Genomic DNA, 20,541 nt, shown 5'->3' on the forward strand with positions numbered 1-20,541 from the left:
CGGGCCTCAACCTAACCCGGGGCGGGGCCTCGGGGGCGGAGCTTCGGCGGGGCGGCCTCTTCAGAGCCGCAAAGTTTGGCTGTGGCGGCAAATGGGCTTGGGCGGCTCCTTGGCGGGTGGCGGCGGTGGCCGTAGCGGTTCCTCCTGGCCCTGTTAATGTCGGGGCCAGGCCCGGGGAGGATGGCGCCCTAGAGCCCGGCCTTTCCTGGGGGTAGGGGCGGGAGGGGACGGGGTGGGGACCGGCCATGTCGGAGGTGACCCGAAGTCTGCTGCAGCGCTGGGGCGCCAGTTTTAGGAGAGGCGCCGACTTCGACTCTTGGGGCCAGCTGGTGGAGGCGATAGACGAGTATCAGATGTGAGTGACTAACCGCGGGAGCGGGCCAGACCGGCTCCAGTCGGCCGCCTCCCCCCTTCTTTCTGTCGGTGTCTCTCATCAGTGTATCTGTAGCCAAGGCTTCTCAGGGTGGGGCCCCGCAGGCACTGGGGCTGAGATCTCACTGGCCCCGTAGACAACGGTCCGCTCTCTGGGGTTTTTCGCCCTCCGCCGGGCCAGTTCCAATGCAACAGGTAGCACTTCTCCCGGGGCGCCAGCCCATTCAGGTTACTACTGAGTTCCTTGCCACCGACTCCCGGATCCCCCGCTCCGCAGTCAGTTTCCTTTTCCCCTCTCCGCCGCCTCTCTCACGTTGCCGCCCCTCAGTTTCTCTTTTAGAATCTCTTAGGAATACTTCTGGGTTCTCCGCCCACGTTCCAGGGATGAGTGGCCTTGCTCTGTGGACCGTGCCTTCCTCCAGCCCTGCGTAGGACTGGAGGGAACGGGTGGCGATTGAGGGGAGGGGGTGTCCTCGGGAAGCATCGAGATCGGAGGTCTCATCAGCCAAAAGAAAGGTCCCCTCTCATGCCCCTTCTCCACCCCTCTTTCTGGGGAGCCTTGTTTTCCCAGTTCACCTCGAATCCGTTTCGGTTTCTAGGACTGTTATTTGCTAGGCTGGGTGAGTCCCACCCGCCCCTCGCTCGGTTGCTCTGGGTGGAGTCCGCGCAGGATGTGAACAGAAGAGAGCAAAATGTGAATTAATAGACCACGCACAGGAGCCACCACTCCCTCCTCGGGTCCCTCCTCCTTTTCCTGTGTATAATGTATAGCCGCCGGGTACAAGTGAGCACCAAGTTCTTTGATCTACCCAAGTCCAGTTTCTTTCCTTTTCTGGTTTCCTCCCAAAACTTCAGGGATGTTTTTAAAATTATAAGGCCAGGTTTGCGTATATATAAAACCTTGCTTGGTTTCTTGCACATTTTACTGAACTGCCTGCTAAAATGCTATTGTTTGCAAACTGTTGACATTAATTACCTCTTGGTTTCAAGTAAGTTATTGTTTGAAACCATGTGTTAGTAAAACATTTTTTTTTCCCCCTTCTCAAACGTCTGTTGGAAAGAATACAGGATTGGTCCTTGAAAGATCTAAATCCTGTATTCTTCTTCTACAATGGTTACTTGTTTTTATCTGACCATTAAGGTAATTTAAATGCGTAGATGTTTTTAAAGATTTTTTTTCTTAATGTGAACCGTTTTGAAAATCTTAATTGAATTTGTTAAAATATTGCTTCTGTTTTGATTTCTTGGCTGCCAGGCATGTGGGAGTCCAGCTCCCCAATCAGGGATTGAACCCACACCACCTGTATTGGAAGGTGGAAGTTTTAGCCACTTGGACTGCCAGAGAAACCCTGCATGGATGTTTTCTATCTCACCTTACTGACTTTGAATTGCCTGCCATTTTTCAAAAGCCCTGAAAACCACCATGCTTTGGGCCATTTTGCCATGTGCGATAACTTCTGGCTTTTGTTTTGCATTTTCACTTAATTTCACTTACTCTTGCAACTGCTTAGTAAGAATATTATTATTCTCATTTTACAAGTGAGGAAACTGAAGCTCAGGTTAATGAGATTACCTGGAGTCATGCAACTATATTACTGAAGTCTGGGATTTTTTTTTTTTTTTTTTAAATTTCAAATCTTGTTTGCTGTACTGTGTAGTGTTTAAGACATTTTGTTAAACACAAATGTTTTGATACATTGTGTAAGTGAATTGGACACATTAGAAGACTTCCTTCATTACCAGAGAATGTATCCTTCCATTCTGTAGCCAGTTAGTGAGCATGGGGCATCCTCATTCTATGTTAACTGAACTTGCATAGTCTGAAATCTTAAAGCTGCCTTTCACTTGTGATGGTGGGACCTCGCAGCTGTTGGCACTCAGCAGCAGACCTTACAATGGAAAGTGAGGAATACCATGTCCAATTGAAGTTACAAAGGAAAATTGAATATGCAAGCTGTTTAGCTGGAATTTCTAAAAACATCTCAGTAAGAGAGTAATAGGCACAGACAAATCTATTGTTGAATCTCAGTTACTAACGGTGAACGTCATGATTCAGAGTAATTCTCAAATTATTATAAAAACCACCAATGTCAAATTTGAGTAGAAGTGTGTCATGATTGGCTTAAACTTTGTAAACATACAGGCTACATATAAAATGAAGTTGAATTTAAAATTAATACACTCACAAATTTGAGGCCAGATGTCTGTTTTATTTGAATTATCTGTGAGAAAAACTGCCGACAAAAGAGATTTGGGAGCCACTAAGTGATGTGAAGAAGAATGGACAGGATTTAGCCACTTACTAGATACTGAGAGGAGGAGGAGGCCTCTGGGAGAATTGGCCTTTCTGATGGGGAAGCCAGCAGTGTTTTTACAACCCTGCAACATACAGGAGTGTGTTCATGGGATGTTGATGTTGAGGGAGGGAATAAGCATGTTTGTACTTATTGCAAGGTAAGAATATCATAGCTTGAACAGTTTCATCAGCTGTTCAGTCAGCAAGTGAGAGCTAAGTATATAGACATGAATAACATTTGATCTTCACCCTCATAGTACTGAGTCGAATGGAGGATTTTAAAACAAATGGGTATTTCTGTCACAGGAGTATGAAAAGAGTAAGTGCTACCACTCTTCCTTGCTGTTTCCTGAAGCCTGCCTCTGCCTTAGGCCATTTGTCCTTTTTCTGGAACACTCCCTGTTGTCTGGGCTGCTGGATCACCTCCTTCAGGTTTTTGTCCACATATTATGTTCCCTGTGAGACCCTCTCTGGCCACCCTATTTAAAACTGCTGGGTGGGCTGAATTGGGAGCCTGAGATGGACTTGTGTACACTGTTAATGCTGTGTGTAAAATAGACAACTGCCGAGAACCTGCCATGGAGCACAGGGAATTCTACTGTGCTCTGCGGTGACCTGAGTGGGAAGGGAATCCAAAAAAGGGGTATGTGCAAACACACAGCTGATTGGCTTTGCTGTACAGCATAAACTAGCATAACACTGTAAAGCAAGTATACTCCAATAGAAATTAATTAAAGATTGCTCGGCTGAGTCTGCTATCCACTCCCACTCCCTCTCACCTCATTCTTGCACATCCAGCCCCCTAATCCTGGTTTTCTCCCATAGTGTTTACCACCATTTAAAATACAGTGTACTTTCTGTATTCATTTGGTTTGTCGTCTCCCTCTCCACTTGGACGGCGGCTCTTTGGGGACAGAAAACGGGGAGCTGTCTGTTTTGTCATCTACTGTATGTTTAGTAGCCAGAGTAGTGGTAGGCTGGTGTGTGTGTGGGTGTTAGTCGCTCAGTGGTGACCAACTCATTTCGAGGGCATGGACTGTACCCCACCAGGCTCCTCTGTGCATGGAATTCTCCAGGCAAGAATACTGGAGTGGGTTGCCATTTCCTTCACTTATCTAGATATTATGTAATTGTTGTATTCTAGTGAATGGCTTGATTCAGGAGTATGCCATGGAAGCATTAAGGAGTTGATGCCACGATACTATTGGAAAACCTAAACAAATTATGTCAAAACGAAAATTGCTCTCCTAAATATGCATGGTCAATTAAAAACAACTCTTATCTAGCAGGTTACCTCTTTCAGCAGCCTGGGGGTGGGTACCTGCCTCCTAACTTAGGGTAGAGTGGCATGGACTCTCTTTTCCCTATTTCATAGAATCAGTCTTAAGGTATTGATCCAGCACATGGATGCTCAATAAATATTTGTTAAATGAATGGGTGAGTTTGAAGATTGGATGCCTATTAATCGTCTTTGCTATGTCTGATATCAGTGCCTCTCAAGGTGTGGTCCCAGATCTTTGCTGGTCTGCAAACTGTTACTGGTATGCAGTGAGATAAGTAAAGAAATTGGGATTTAAGATTTAGGAACTTCATTGCAATTTGACATCTTCATGATAGTTTTTATTTTATTTTACAAAAGCATTAGGCTAAAATAGATTGGGGGCAAAAAGCTCATCCTTCACTCTAGATAGCTTGAGAAGAACTGTCATAGATTGCTGTGGGACTTCTGTGGGTCACTTGTTTATGTTCTTTAAGTATATTTAAAACTTCCCCCTGAGGATAGTCCTGTATTAACTGTAGGCACCCTTGTAAACTGAGGTTATTCTCTAGAGAAGGAGAGTTGGCAGTTTTCTCTCCTTTACTAATAGAATGTCAACTCTTAACCTGCTCTTCTGATACCTAGAGCATGTGGGTTTCCTCAGTGGACAGATTTTGTCTTATTTTGTCTACTAATAGAATGTCAACTCTTAACCTGCTCTTCTGATACCTAGAGCATGTGGGTTTTTCCTCAGTGGACAGATTTTGTCTTATTTTGTCTACTAATAGAATGTCAACTCTTAACCTGCTCTTCTGATACCTAGAGCATGTGGGTTTTTCCTCAGTGGACAGATTTTGTCTTATTTTGTCTACTAATAGAATGTCAACTCTTAACCTGCTCTTCTGATACCTAGAGCATGTGGGTTTTTCCTCAGTGGACAGATTTTGTCTTATTTGTCTCATTTTGTCTTAAAATGGTGCAGTTGTTTATGGGTTTGGCTTTTTTGCCTAGGTTTTTAAAAAAGTTTTAAAAAATAACTTTATTGAGATTTAATAATCTACAGTGAAATTCACCATTTTACAATTCAGTGAATTTTTAGTAAATTTACCAAGTTGCACAGCCATCACTACAATCAAGTTTTACAGCATTTCCATCACCCCACAAAGATCTCTGCACATTTGCAGTCATTCCATATTCCCGCTCTAGTCCCAGGCAACTGTTAATTTACATTCTGTCTCTAAAGATGAAGTGATCTTTTCTGGACATTTTATATAAATTGAATCTTATGGTCTGTATGTGGCTTCTTTCATTTAGCATCCTGTGTTTGAGTTTCATCCATGTTGTTGCATGGATCAGTCTTTTGTTCCTTGTTACTGATGAGTAACATTACATTTGGGATATACCATATTTTGTGTATCCATTCACTAATTGATGGACATTTTAATTCTTTCTAGTTTTTAATACTGCTGTGAACATTTACATGCAAGCCCTTGTGTGCACGTGTATTTTCATTCTTAGGTAGATACCCACGGAATGGAATTGCCAGCTCATATGGTGAATTTATGTATAATTTTTAAAAGGAAACTGCCAAATGGTTGATCAAACTGGGTGTACCACTTTACATTTCTACCAACAATATATGAGAGTTCCTGTTTATCCACTTTGGCAGCATTTGTTACCATGTGTCTCTCTGATTATAGCCATTCTAGTGGGTATATAGTGTATTTCCCTGGTTTTAATTTGCCTTTCTCTTACAACTAATGACACTGAGCATCTTTTCTTTGATGCTTACTTTCCTTGTAAATCTTGTTTGTAAAATGTCTTCAAACTTTTTGCCTGTTTTTCAATTGAGTTGTCTTTTCCCTATTGAATTAGAAGGGTTTTTTGGTATATTCTGGATATAAGTCCTTCATCAGATAGGATATATGATTTGCAAATATTTCCTATAGTCTTTCTTCTGATAGTGACCTGCTTAGGTTAACACTCACTATTGGCATATTGTGTGGGTGTGTGTGTGTGCTAAGTTGCTTCAGTTGTGTCTGATTCTGGGTGACCCTATGGACTGCAGCCCACCAGGCTCCTCTGTCCATGGATTCTCCAAGCAAGTGGAAGTAGTCAAATAAAGAAACTGCCACACTACACTGTAGCTTGCCTGAATTCAGGGATGTACAGTTGACATTGTTAAGGGTAGACTGTGATTCCTAAAGAGAACTATACGTAGATGGTAGACTATCAATAGTTAGAAAGTAAATGAAGTAGTGTATGGGACTTTGTATGGGACAAGTATGGCTTTGTCTATTTCTAACTATACTTAATCCTGCTTAAAATCTGCAAAGAGTGCGTCTAGGAATGACATTTTAGGAAAAATATTCTGAGATTTTCAGTTTGGGAGGAAAAGAAATAAATGGATGGAAACATTTTAAGTAATATAGTAAAACTATCCTGGTAAATGTTATGATTTCATGTAGGAGTTTCTTGCATTATGATAAGAAGAATGTGAACCTTTGATAGACTGAATAGAAGTCATCAAGTGAACTTTATGCCTGATCTTTAAAGATACGATTACATAGAACAGAACTTCCATCTAAGGCTTTTTGGAAACATGGTGAACTTCTTTTGCTGTGGCTTGGTGGGAAATCCAGCACATGCACCTCTTGTATCCCTGCCTCCATTCCCCACCTGGGATAGCATAGTATGCTTGGGAATTGTAGTTTCAATTTCTTTAGCCAGTTATAAAATGTTTCACCAAAAAAGTCCTTTTGGTTCTTTGGTTCCCCTACCCTCTGCTGCCCTGCAAATTTTAAAAATTAAAATAAATATCATATAACATGAGATTTATCATTGTGAGATTGTACCGTTTGGTAGATTTTAGTCTATTCATAATGTTATGCCAGCATCACCACTATAATTCCAGAGCATTTCCATCACCCTCATAAGAAACCCTTTACCTGAAATGGGTCACTTCAGTTCTTTCCTTTCCCAAGCCCATGACAACCACTAACCTGCTTTATATCTCTATGGGTTTACCCATTCTGGATATTTCATGTAAATGGAATCAGGTAATACATGATCTTTTACATCTGACTTCTTTCATTTAGTTTAATGTTTTTAAGGTTCATCCATGTTGTAGCATGTATTAGTATTTTATTCTTTATGGTCAAATAATATTCCTTTGAATGTGTGGACCACATTTTGTTTATCTGGGGTATTTGCACTTTTTGGCTATCATGCATAATGCTGCTACTGTGAACATTTATGTACTGTGTGTGTGTGTGAACATGTTTTCTGTCCTCTTGGGAATATACATAGGATTTTGAAACTGCTGGGTTATATGGTAACTCTATGTTTAACTTTTTGAGGAGCTGCCAAATTGTTTTCCACAATGACTGTACCATTTTACTTTTCTTTACTTCAGTGTGAGGATTCTAGTTTCCACATCCTTGCCAACACCCGTTGTAGGTTTTCTCCCCTCTTTTAAAAGTTATACCCATCCTGGTGGGTGTGAAGTGGTATCTCATTGTGGTTTTGATTTGTATTTCTCTAATGGCTAATGATATTATATTCATGTGCTTATGGGTCACTTTTATATCTTTGGAGAAAATGTCTGTCAGTCAAGTCCTTTACTCATTTTTAAATTTATTTTGTCTTTTTATTATTTAGCTGTAAGCATCACTCCTTTGGTTTTTGGTATCTCAAAAATAGTTCTGGATTTTTATTGTTGAGCTTAGACGTGTAACACAGATCCATCCTTGAAAATTCATCCAAGGCTAGCTGCTGTTTATAAGTATGATGATAACTGGGCAAACAATGATTTCCATGTCTGATCGGTAGGGAATTTTCTTTATTTGCCTTGAAAGATATGTTCAAAAGTATAATTTGATAGAGTATCATCACTTTGTTACAGCTGTAATTTGAACTAGTCTTATCAGCAAATTAATGATAGACTGATAAAATATCTTCAGTCAGTACTATTACTGGTGTTCACTGGAAGTGTTTAAGCTGAATCTGGACAACTGCTATTGGTTTATTGTAGAAGAAAATCATGTGTACTGAAGAAAGTTGAATTAGATGTTATTTGGAATTCTTTCCAACTCTGTGATTCTGTTTTTATGGTCTCAAGCTGAAATTTATCCCGGTGAAATGGTTTGGAAAATATTGTATCTTATTTTCATTGTTGCACAAAGTTAAATTCTAATGATAGTGTAGATTTATACTTTGAAAACAGAAGAAAAGTGTTATTGTACTTCACTGTTTTTTAAGATTTAAATTGTTTTACCTTGTACTTGAAATACTTTGCTGTCCTTCACTTCTAAAGAATGTTTGTTTCTTCTTACAGATTAGCGAGACACCTACAAAAAGAGGCCCAAGCTCAACACAATAATTCTGAATTCACAGAAGAACAAAAGGTACCATAAAATAATCTCTAGATACATCAGATTCCAAGTGAAAAAGGGTCTGTCTTTTGAGTCCATTAAGCAAAAACAAACAACAAAAAGCCATTATACTTAAGTACAAAGAATGATATTGATTATGCTTTGCTGGTCATTAAGTAATCAGAGATACCACATGATTTACCATGCAGTGAATTTCTCACTTAATGAATTTCTTTTCTCAGTCATTTAGACTTTAACTTTAGTGGAGACCATCCATTCTTTGGTTGGGAGGAGGGGGAACCAGAAACTGGAGTGAGATTGTGAGTAATTGCATCCCACCTCTTAACTCTGAACTCCCTTAACACTTTTTCCACCTCCTCTCAAAACAGACAAAAACCAAACAAGCCACCACTGAAAAAAATTAGTGCAAGTCAAAAATTTGGCATGAGTCCATCAACAAAATAAATGCATAAAGTTTCAAAATGTTTCAAGAGTGTCCTTTTGCCTTGAATTAAAATTTTAATGTGTCAAGTTGATTCCCTGTACTGCTGAAGACTATGAAAAATGGGTTATTTTATGAAGCTTTACTTTAACAGAATGAGAAGAAATGGGAGGAAACAATCCATATTTTCTCCTAACTTAAGGGGTCCAATGTTAAGTCAGATTTTAATCTCTTAGATAATGAAAAAAGTTAACGTCAGTTTTCCTCTTATTAAGAAAAGACATTGTGAAAACTATGGCAACTTAATTTGCTTTTATCCTTTTTTTGTACAAAGAGTGGGAATGACTCTTTGAACACTTCTTAGGCTTGTACTCATTTGATTCTTCTTTATAAGAGTTTGAAAAGAAAAAACTCCCAAAGATTAGGGTCAGTCATATTTCTTACACAGGTTAGTTTGTTTGCATTTAAAACTGTTTTGAGTCTGTGTTAATCTAATGTATCTTTATTTTGTATTTTAAAAAGAAATAGCACTTTTAAAATTTAAAAATGTAGTTTTCTTTTTTCCATAATAATTGCTAGTATCGATGATAGATAGATGGCATCACCAACTCAATGGACATGAGTTTGAGTAAACTCCGGGAGTTGGTGATGGACAGGGAGGCCTGACGTGCTCCAGTCCCTGGGATGGCAGAGTCAGACACGACTGAGCAACTGAACTGGCTGATGATAGATTTAGGAAACTTCGGATTTTAGCCCGGGAAAATAATTAGGTCAGAGGAAATATTTGGTTTGCAAAAGGAAAGGGAAAAGGACTATATGCTTTATCACGTCCAAGATTTGTGATATCTGTCTAGGAATGACTCGGATGTGATCAGCTGACATCACAGAATTAAAGGTTAAAACATCTACATTTTGAAACAATCTCAACTATCTGAATATGTAACTTTAACAGCTAACAAAGCATGTCGTGAATATGGAATCAAAATGAAAGCTTTGGAAATTAAGAAGTTTGACAGCCATGTTTTAATCACCTGTTTGCCTCGAGTTACTTATATGCCTCATCTTCAACATCTACTGCTTAGGTATAGGATCTAATATGAACTCAAATATAAAGTGATTTGACCTAAAACATACTACAGTTTTTTAAAATGTTATCAAGAAAAGAGCTTTAGCATTTGATGATGATTAGACTAATGAGACAAAATCAGCTTTTTCTTAATTTTCTTTAACTTCCTGAGGCTGAAGCTGGGTGTTTGATAATGCTGTTTGTTTAATCCTTAACTTATAGCTGTTTATAGTAGGTGCCCAGCTGCTTTCTTGTCAGCTTACACAGATCCACCCCTCCATGAGGCCCGGGAGGCAGCATGACCTAGGGAAATGAGCCTGAGATCTGAAGTGAAAAGACTTGGTCTTGAACCCTGGCTCTGTCTCTGGGCCTTAAATCCCTTGTGTACGAAGTGAGGGATGTGATGACCCTAAATGATCTTGAAAACCATCTCTAAATATTCAAATGACCTCTGCCTTTGAGGTAGTCTGCTCCTCCTCCTTTTCTGGAGACCTGATTTCTGAGGTATTTAGTATTTAAAAACCTGCCTAGGAGGCATATGTGGCTGCCATTTGTGTCTCCAGAGAGAGCTTGTGCCTGCCTGCCTATTCCTTGGGCTTGGGAGAAAGACCTGCCCCCAACCCCCATTACTCTGTACTACATTATGAATATAAGGCAAGTCATTGCATTTAAAAATTTAACTTTCCTCAAAAATACAGATAAAACATTCACAGTGGGCAAAAAAAGTCACTTTGGCATGTAGGCTTTATTTAATGTCACGTAAGGAAAAAGTTCTACAGTTTGTTGTGACTGTGTGGATCACAACTGTGGAACATTCTTAAAGAGATGGGAATACCAGAGCACCTGACCTGCCTCCTGAGAAATGTGTATGCAGGTCAAGAAGCAACCATTAGAACTGTACATGGAACAACAGACTGGTTCCAAATTGGGAAAAGAGTACGTCAAGGCTGTATATTGTCACCCTGCTTGTTTAACTTATATGCAGAGTACATCATGAGAAATGCTGGACTGGACGAAGCATGAGCTGGAATCAAGATTGCCGGGGGAAATATCAATAACCTCAGATAAGCGGATGACACCAACCACCCTTGTGACAGAAAGCGAAGAGGAACTCAAGAGCCTCTTGATGACAATGAAAGAGGAGAGTAAAAAAGCTGGCCTAAAACTCAACATTCAAAAAACGAAGATCAGGGCATCTGGTCCCATCACCTCATGGCAAATAGATGAGGAAACAGTGACAGACTTTCTTTTCCTGGGCTCCCAAATCACTGCAGATGGTGACTGCAGCCTTGAAATGAAAGGCACTTGCTCCTTGGAAGAAAAGCTATGACCAACCTAGACAGCATGTTAAAAAGCAGAGACATTACTTTGCCAACAAATGTCCATTTGGTCAAAGGTATGGTTTTTCCAATAGTCATGTATGGATGTGAGAGTTGTGCTATAAAGAAAGCTGAGCATGGAAGAATTGATGCTTTTGAACTGTGGTGTTGGAGAAGACTCTTGAGAATCCCTTGGATTGCAAGGAGATCCAATCAGTCCATCCTAAAGGAAATCAATCCTGAATATTCATTGGAAGGACTGACGCTGAAACTGAAACTCCAATACTTTGGCCACCTGATGTGAAGAAATGACTCATTGGAACAGACCCTGATGCTGGGAAAGATTGAAGGTGGGAAGAGAAGGGGATGACAGAGGATGATATGGTTGGATGGCATCACCGACTTGATGGACATGAGTTTGAGCAAGCTCCGGGAGTTGGTGATGAACAGGGAAGCCTGGCGTGCTGCAGTCCATGGGATGGCAGAGTTGGACATGACTGAGTGACTGAACTAACTGAACTGAAAGAAAAAGTCAGAGACTCCAAGTTAATAAATGATTAGAAAACAAAGATTTACCAGACATTATCTGGAAAACATTGACTCAGAAAAATTAATAGATGTTATATCAACAGAGTTTGTGACTTTTCAGGGCTTTTAACATGCTAATGTGTATGTTGGATATTTAAAGAGTGTGGGTAATGGAGTATTTCTTAAATTTGTTTGCTTTTGGAAGCCTCCCTCCTCTTCTCTTTATAATATTTCATTGGGTCTAAAGAACTTGTTATGGGAAATTTTGAAACCAACTGTTAAGGCTGCAGAATTACTTGAATGCCAGACCTGGCATGTAAGCCAAAGGAGAAGAAACTCAATTGTGTTTCCTTAAAAGAGAAAAACGGAGAATGTTCTTTACATTAGTCTATGCAAAACTATTCTATATGTTTTCTATTTTGAATTATATTGTTTGTGCTTTTACTATTTTAAATCTATTTGTAGCAGTGACAGATTTTAGAATTATGCCAACCATTCAACAATTTGTAGAACTTTAAAAGAAGATTTTTTTTAAAAATCACCATTTTTTTTTCATTTATTTTTATTAGTTGGAGGCTAATTACTTTACAATATTGTAGTGGTTTTTGCCATACACTGACATGAATCAGCCATGGATTTACATGTATTCCCCATCCCGATCCCCCCTCCCGCCTCCCTCCCCATCCCATCCCTCTGGGTCTTCCCAGTGCACCAGCCCTGAACACTTGTCTCATGCATCCAACCTGGGCTGGTGATGTGTTTCACCCTTGATAGTATACTTGTTTCAATGCTGTTCTCTCAGAACATCCTGCCCTCGCCTTCTCCCACAGAGTCCCAAAGTCTGTTCTGTACATCTGTGTCTCTTTTTCTGTTTTGCATATAGGGTTATCGTTACCATCTTTTTAAATTCCATATATATGCGTTAGTATACTGTATTGGTGTTTATCTTTCTGGCTTACTTCACTCTGTATAATGGGCTCCAGTTTCATCCATCTCATTAGAACTGATTCAAATGAATTCTTTTTAATGGCTGAGTAATATTCCATTGTGTATATGTACCATAGCTTCCTTATCCATTCGTCTGCTGATGGGCATCTAGGTTGCTTCCATGTCCTGACTATTATAAACAGTGCTGTGATGAACATTGGGGTGCACGTGTCTCTTTCAGATCTGGTTTCCTCGGTGTGTATGCCCAGAAGTGGGATTGCTGGGTCATATGGCAGATCTATTTCCAGTTTTTTAAGGAATCTCCGCACTGTTCTCCATAGTGACTGTACTAGTTTGCATTCCCACCAACAGTGTAAGAGGGTTCCCTTTTCTCCACACCCTCTCCAGCATTTATTGCTTGTAGACTTTTGGATAGCAGCCATCCTGAGTGGCGTGTAATGGTACCTCATTGTGGTTTTGATTTGCATTTCTCTGATAATGAGTGATGTTGAGCATCTTTTCATGTGTTTGTTAGCCATCTGTATGTCTTCTTTGGAGAAATGTCTGTTTAGTTCTTTGGCCCATTTTTTGATTGGGTCATTTATTTTTCTGGAATTGAGCTGCGGGAGCTGCTTGTATATTTTTGAGATTAATCCTTTGTCTGTTGCTTCGTTTGCTATTATTTTCTCCCAATCTGAGGGCTGTCTTTTCACCTTGCTTATAGTTTCCTTTGTTGTGCAAAAGCTTTTAAGTTTCATTAGGTTCCATTTGTTTATTTTTGCTTTTATTTCCAATATTCTGGGATGTGGGTCATAGAGGATCCTGCTGTGATTTATGTCGGAGAGTGTTTTGCCTATGTTCTCCTCTAGGAGTTTTATAGTTTCTGGTCATACATTTAGATCTTTATTTTTATTTTTATTTTTTTTCCATTTATTTTTATTAGTTGGAGGCTAATTACTTTACATAATTGCAGTGGTTTTTGTCATTAGATCTTTAATCCATTTTGAGTTTATTTTTGTGTATGGTGTTAGAAGGTGTTCTAGTTTCATTCTTTTACAGGTGGTTGACCAGTTTTCCCAGCACCACTTATTAAAGAGGTTGTCTTTTTTCCATTGTATATCCTTGCCTCCTTTGTCGAAGATAAGTAAAAACCACCATATTTCTAAAGTACTTTCTTTATGAGACTTTTTACTGTTGGCTCAGAGTAATATTTCAAAACTATTTGGTGAATAAATGCTTTGTTAGATCTTAGATTATTGTTATTTATTTATATTATTATTTTAAGATGAGAGGAATCATTTTTTTAGAGAGTAACTTATATACTTCTCATTATTTATTTTAAATGTGAAGAACTCTAAAGCCACACCACTGATCTCTCTTAACTTTATTAGTTGTGGTAGAAAATCTTCATATGGATTTTCTATTCATAATCTCAAAGATTTCTGGTGGAAAATAAGAATGTTTATAATTCTTATTTGATCCTCCCTCATGATCAGTTGACTTAGCTTTCATTTCATTTCTTAATAGTTTTGTCATTATAACAACTGGGTTTAGTCGCCAAAAAATAGCTGCCAAAAGCTTTCATTCCATTAAATTCCCCACTTTGGTGTAGTAGATTTTCTCATGTAAGTTTCTGGACAGAATAGAACATCCTGTCTCATGATGCTTAGAAAGTTTTTCCCTGTTTTGAATCAGATTTCATGGTGATGAGAATTCCAGCACTATATGCTTGTTTTATATTTTACAGGTCTCTCTTTCCACTGCCTCCTCCCTTGTTTCCTTTCTTCTCTGCCTCCCCCCAGCTAGAAGAGAGATCAAGGGCTGTCTGAATCTAAAAAATAGTCTGGATTGAGACTATACTCCTTTAACTCTGTGTATTTTTGTAAACTATTTTTTCCTTAATATGTTTTGGCAAAATTACTGTAGCTCTTTAATTGTTAACTGCTTTTTTCCTTTAATAGCTCTTTTGGAGTTAACCATTCCCGTAGCTAATGACAAAGTAAAACAGCCAGTATTCTGAAAATGACAACATTTTCCACTTATATATCATGTTAGACATATGTAATTAATTTGAATGAAATGCTAATTATTTAAATTTTTCTGAAATTAAGTTCACTTTCCTTGAATGCTTAGTCTTTATGTATATTAGTCAGGATTTATGTTCTGTGTTTCTTAATAATTTTTCTGAACCATTTCTTTCTAAGAAAGGTGGAGTAATGACAGTAGCAAGCACTTGATTTTGACGTCAATAAATGCTGCATGTTTTAAAAGTCATTGCTGTGGCTGAAAAATGATAGTGTTTCACTCTTTTTTTAATACTGATGTTGGGTGTGGTCCCTTAAAATAGTTATGAATAATGCCTATTGGTATTTTGCCATAGTTTCAATAGACTCTGTAAAAAACTGTTGCTTCTTAACTTGAAGAAATGTTTAAATTTAAAATAGGTTATTAGTGGACTTATAATTGTTAAACTAGAATATATTTTACCTGAAATGTTAAAAACATCAAGTGGATTGTATAGTAAAGAAGGAAAAGGAGTTAACTAATATTTTTAAAGACTTAACTCATTGATACATGTCCCTTAATACAGACAGCCCTTTTTCAAAACCATTTTTCCAAAAGAACATAAGTGTGACCAAATGGTATTAAAATAAGTGTATTGCTTTGTTGTATATATTGCTATTATATTGAAGACATTGATGTCCAGGACAAGTTACTTAACCTCTCTTTGGTTTTCACATCTTATAGATGTGAAATGGTTGTATCTAGTGCATAGCGCTATAGGCAGGATTAAATGAATCAATGTGGGTAAATCACCTAGGAGAGTCTGTCACTTAGTAAGTGCTCAATAGGTTTTAGCCATTACTAACTATATTAAAAATCAATTACTAGTTTTGTCAGATTTGAGTGGTTTATATGAACACCACTGATTTAGGGATGTTAGATTTTATATAGAAAAGATTGTTTTTGGTTCCCCTCCAACAGCTGTTTCAGAGAGTAAATAAATCTGTATCTTGAATCCTTTTACAGAAATTATATTAAATATAATATTTAAATATAAAATTTCAGAATAAAATTTGACATTTTCTAAACTCATATTAAGATTAAAGGAAATTTTAAAGATTGTGGAAATAGTTAAATATTGTTACTAGTTCCTTGACCAAGAGTCACATCTTTTGCTCAGTAGTAGTTTATTTATTTTTAAAAATTTTTTATTGATGTATACTTGATTTACAATGTTGTGTTAGCTTCTGGTGCACACCCAAATGATTCAGCTATACACATATATACATATTCTTTTTCACTTTCTTTTCCATTATGGTTTATTGTACAGTAGTGAATACAGTTCCTTGTGCTATACAGTAGGACTTTATTGTTTATCTGTGTTATATATAGTACTTTGTGTCTGCTAATCCGTGCTCCTAATTTATCCCTTCCCCTTTCCCCTTTGGTAACCGTAAGCTTGTTTTCTTTGTCTGTGAGTCTGCTTCTGTTTCATAAATAAGTTCATTTCTGTCATATTTTAGATTCCAAATGCGAGTGATATCATATAGTATTTGTTTTTCTCTTCTGACTTACTTCACTTGGTATGATAATCTCTAGGTCTGTCCATGTTGCTGCAAATGGCATTTCATTCTTTTTTATGGCTGAGTAGTATTCCTCTGTGTGTGTGTGTGTGTGTGTGTGTGTGTGTGTGTGTGTATATTTTTTATCCATTCATCTGTCAGTGGACATTTATTTACCTTACTTCATGTCTTGGCTATTATAAATAGTGCTGCTATGAACGTTGAGGTGCATGTGTCTTTTCAAATTATAGTTTTCTTTAGATATGTACTGGGGGTGGGATTGCTTGATCATATGGCAACCCTGTTTTTAGTTATTTAAGGAACCTCTGTACTGTTTCCATAGTGGCTGCGCCAATTTACATTCCCACCTGCAGTACCTTTTCTCCGTACCTTCTCTAGCATTTGTTATTTGTAGAATTCGTGTTTATTTTGTGAATTGCTATCCCAGCTATATACAGCCTGAATGATAATTGCCTAGCCCTTACTAGCCTGAGTGCCAGACACCAGGACAATACTTGTTACTCTTCTTTGCTCCTCATTTATCTCCCAAAGAAAATTGACGTAAGAGGAAACCACCAGATCTAATTGACGGAACTTTTGCAGGTCATCAGTATGTGTAGAAAAACATCACTTTTCCCCAGAATATTGTATTGTGAAGGCATTGCAAATGTTGTACAAATATACTTCACTTTTATGGTCAGAGTTTATTTCTAACAGAAAGTTAAGAAATTTTTTTTTGGAAAGATTTCAAAGTCTTGCTTGTCATAATTTAGCTGCCTGCTCTTGTGCATATTTGTTTTTTTTGGTCTTCTTTTCAATTCAACCCTAGTCATTCACGTTCTTTTTCTGACTACTGATTACCTGGTCAGTGGAAATAACCTGATCTAACCGTTAGTCTTTACCCTTCTCTCCTTTACCCTAGGGACACGGTTATCAACAGTTTTCTTAAAGGGTAAATCTGATAGCTATTCTTCTGTCCAAAAGCTATCTGTGTAATTTATTGCTAAAGTAATAACAGATTCATTCCTCAGCTAGTCATAGAAGGTCCCCTTCATAATAACCACCCCCCCCCACCACCCTGGCAACGCACACACATTTCAAACCTATCTCCCTATTTTCGGTTCGGGACTTTAGACAACTGAACTATGACGTTTTTTCCAAGTTCTTTTAGTTTTAGAAATCCTCCCAGTCACTGGGGTTTGATTCCTAATTTGATTCCTGTCCTATTTCTTCAGGGCATATTAGCACTTACTTTGCTGACACCTGTAAACCAAGTTCCTCTGTTTTATGTTACAGTGATTTTGTATGTGTCTTACATGTTTAATAGAAACATGAGCTTATTAAAGGCAAGGACTATGCCCTGTCATTTATATCTATTTGATAACTATGATCTGACTGTAAAGTTTGCCACCATTTATCACAAGTATTGATTTTGCTTAGCATTGCTGATACATTTAATTGAACAAGTTAAGATTGAACTTGAGTCAGCATTAAATTATACCATTGTGCTAACTTTCAGATATTTTTGACTTTAAGTCTTTTAGTGAATATCAGACCTTATGGAGAAGAAGAGAAGGCAAAGCTTGGAGAGAAGATGTCTGAAGTCCTTTTCATTGCCCTTTAAGTCATACAGAAAGCTATCATCAAAGCAAATGATTTAAAATCGGTTGTGGCAAGTTAGACCAGGAGTGAATATATGCTCACCTTCTCTGCATGTTCCCAGCCCTTTGCCTCCTGTTTTTCATCTCCAGAGTCTGCAAGATGCTAAAAAGAAATAAAATTTAACTTAAATTTTAAAGTCATAGATTGCTTGTCAATAAAAAATTAACTCGATTTTTGGCAACTAACAGTTATAATGTATTTGGTATTTATAACTTTTTCTTTTTCCTACAGAAAACCATAGGCAAAATTGCAACATGCTTGGAATTACGAAGTGCAGCTTTACAGGTAAATATAGATTCCCCTCCTCTCAACTTCTTAATATAAGGAAAAGGAATTAGTATGAATTATTCTGATAAAATGTTAGGCATTTGTGTCAAAAGCAGTATAGTCTCAAAAGGATTTTTTAACAGTAAGAATTCATGGATTAAACTCCTATTAAAAGATCTATTAGTTCAAGTTATATAAACTATAAAAATAAAAGATATGGCTTCAGTTTTTTTCTTCAATATTTTTAGTCAGAATGTTCCAAAAAAACAAAAACTAATTTGGAATTTTTAATTTTTCTTTTTTAACCTTGAAAGCAAGAAATGGATTCTTTTATTTTGGCTACTTTTTGAATATTTTGTCAGTCATAATAAAAGACATAGGGTGCAGTGAAGTCTTTGTATTAAAAATATGTAATTTGCATATTTTAAATTCAGTCCACACAGTCCCAGGAAGAATTTAAACTGGAAGATCTGAAGAAGCTAGAACCAAGTAAGCTTTATTTCATATTTTTTACTGATACTGCTTTAGAAAAATGTTTACACTATTATGGATATTAAGATTATCTAGCAGAGATGCTAATTTGAGTCTTTTCTGTTTTTATTTAATCCTATGTAATTTTTCATGCTTTTGTAATTCCTATAGTATTTTTAGTAATTATTGTCTGGTTCATCTTGTGTGCTCAGCTGTGTCCAACTCTTTGCAATCCCACGGACTGTAACCTACTAGATTCCCCTGTCCATGGAGTTTTCCACACAAGAATACTGGAGTGGGTTGCCATTTCCTATTCTAGGGTACCTTCCCAACCGAGGGATCAAACCTGCATCTCCTGCATTGGCAGGTGGATTCATTACCCCTGCTACCTGGGAAGCCCTCTCACCTTCATTACAGAATGTGAAAAATTATTTGACTCTATGTTGTACCTCACCTATCTGTTTTAGCCTTTGTTTTATTCAGTTTAATAGGACTACAATTAAATTACTTTAGTAAACATTTACAGTAGATTCTACTGGAAAGTATAAAGTTATAGTCATTGATGCCTATTTGTAATGAATGTCACTGAAAACTGCAGTCCCGCTGTTTGAACTGCTCTATAAAATATTTCCTTATTGTCCCCATTTTCCTTCCTAAATGTTTTTTTTTTAAGTAAACAATTCCTTCAGATATTTTGGTGGTTAGGATGTGCTAGATGAATCTTTTTTGCTGGTTCAAATGAATGTTCTCTTAGAGGAAATGTTTGAAATATAGGCAAGGGCACAAGTACTGAATATCACCACAGTCAATTTTAGGACATTTTTATCACCCCATAAAGAAGCCCTGTATCCAGTAGCACTCACTCCTTTCCCTCTAGCCTTCCTTGATTCCCAGCCGGAGGCAGCCACTGATCTACTTTTTGTCTCTGTAAATTTGCCTATTCTGAACATTTCATATAAATGGAATCATACAATAATTGGTCCCTTGTAAGTGCCTGTACATCAGATTATTTTAAGAAAAACACATTTGTGCTCAGTCCCTCAGTCATGTCCGACTCTTTTGTGACCCCCATGGACTGTAGCCCACCAGGCTCCTCTGTCCATGGAATTTTCCAGGCAAGAATAGTGGAGTGGGTTGTCATTTCCTCCTCCAGTGAATCTTCCCAACGCAGGGATCGAACCCACATCTCTTGTGTCTCCTGCATTGGCAGGCGGGTTCTTTTAAAAAAAGATTTCAGCTGCATTGAGGATGTCTGAGTTATATTATGTTTCTGAAGAAAATTAGATATGTTCAATTTTAAATGATAAGAATAATTAGGATTTGGGGTCCTCATTCAGTAACTGTTTTCCATCTCGTTTTTATTTGTTTCCAAATAAAACTTAAAAATATGTAGGTTGGATGCATGAGACAAGTGCTCGGGCCTGGTGCACTGGGAAGACCCAGAGGGATCGGGTGGAGAGGGAGGTGGGAGGGGGGATCGGGATGGGGAATACATGTAAATCCATGGCTGATTCATGTCAATGTATGACAAAAACCACTACAATATTGTAAAGTAATTAGCCTCCAACTAATAAAAAAATAAATGGGAAAAAAATATATAGGTTCACTGTAAAGACTGTAAACACTTATAATCAGATGTTTATTATCTCTTTCCATGGACACACTTGATTTTTCCTCCTCTTGCCTCATAGACTCTCTTGTTGGTAATAATGATCACCATTTTTTAGAGTAGCAGGAATGTGCCGAACACTCAGATAAATAGTCTCAACCACATTTTGCTGACACTTGCCCATGATTTTACAGCTTGTAAATGCTAGAACTGAGTTGAGTTCAAAGTGATCTCAGAGCTTACATTTCTACCATTACACTCTGTTATTAATACTTGTAATCATGCAGTATTGACATCAGTCCTTGATATCATGATTCTTCAGGTCAAACTCCTGAGAGATGATTGACCCATGTATTTGTGGAAGATGGAACTGAAATCTACATTT

At 37.8% G+C, this 20,541-nt stretch overlaps 1 protein-coding gene across 2 annotated transcripts in view; it reads left to right on the top strand.

The window, feature by feature from the left end:
* The first annotated feature begins 91 nt into the window (after positions 1 to 91).
* Positions 92 to 20,541, top strand: part of AIDA (axin interactor, dorsalization associated) — a 49,957-nt gene continuing 29,507 nt past the window's right edge. For both annotated transcript variants that reach the window (XM_020885909.2, XM_070474484.1), the window contains exons 1-4: positions 92 to 355; positions 8,263 to 8,332; positions 18,041 to 18,094; positions 18,511 to 18,565. In XM_020885909.2, the coding sequence (XP_020741568.1) occupies positions 246 to 355; positions 8,263 to 8,332; positions 18,041 to 18,094; positions 18,511 to 18,565 (289 nt within the window). In that variant the 5' untranslated portion in view covers positions 92 to 245. The remainder of the gene's footprint in view (positions 356 to 8,262; positions 8,333 to 18,040; positions 18,095 to 18,510; positions 18,566 to 20,541) is intronic.

Source organism: Odocoileus virginianus, chromosome 11 (genome assembly GCF_023699985.2).
Source record: "Odocoileus virginianus isolate 20LAN1187 ecotype Illinois chromosome 11, Ovbor_1.2, whole genome shotgun sequence".
Classification (NCBI taxonomy): Eukaryota; Metazoa; Chordata; class Mammalia; order Artiodactyla; family Cervidae; genus Odocoileus; species Odocoileus virginianus.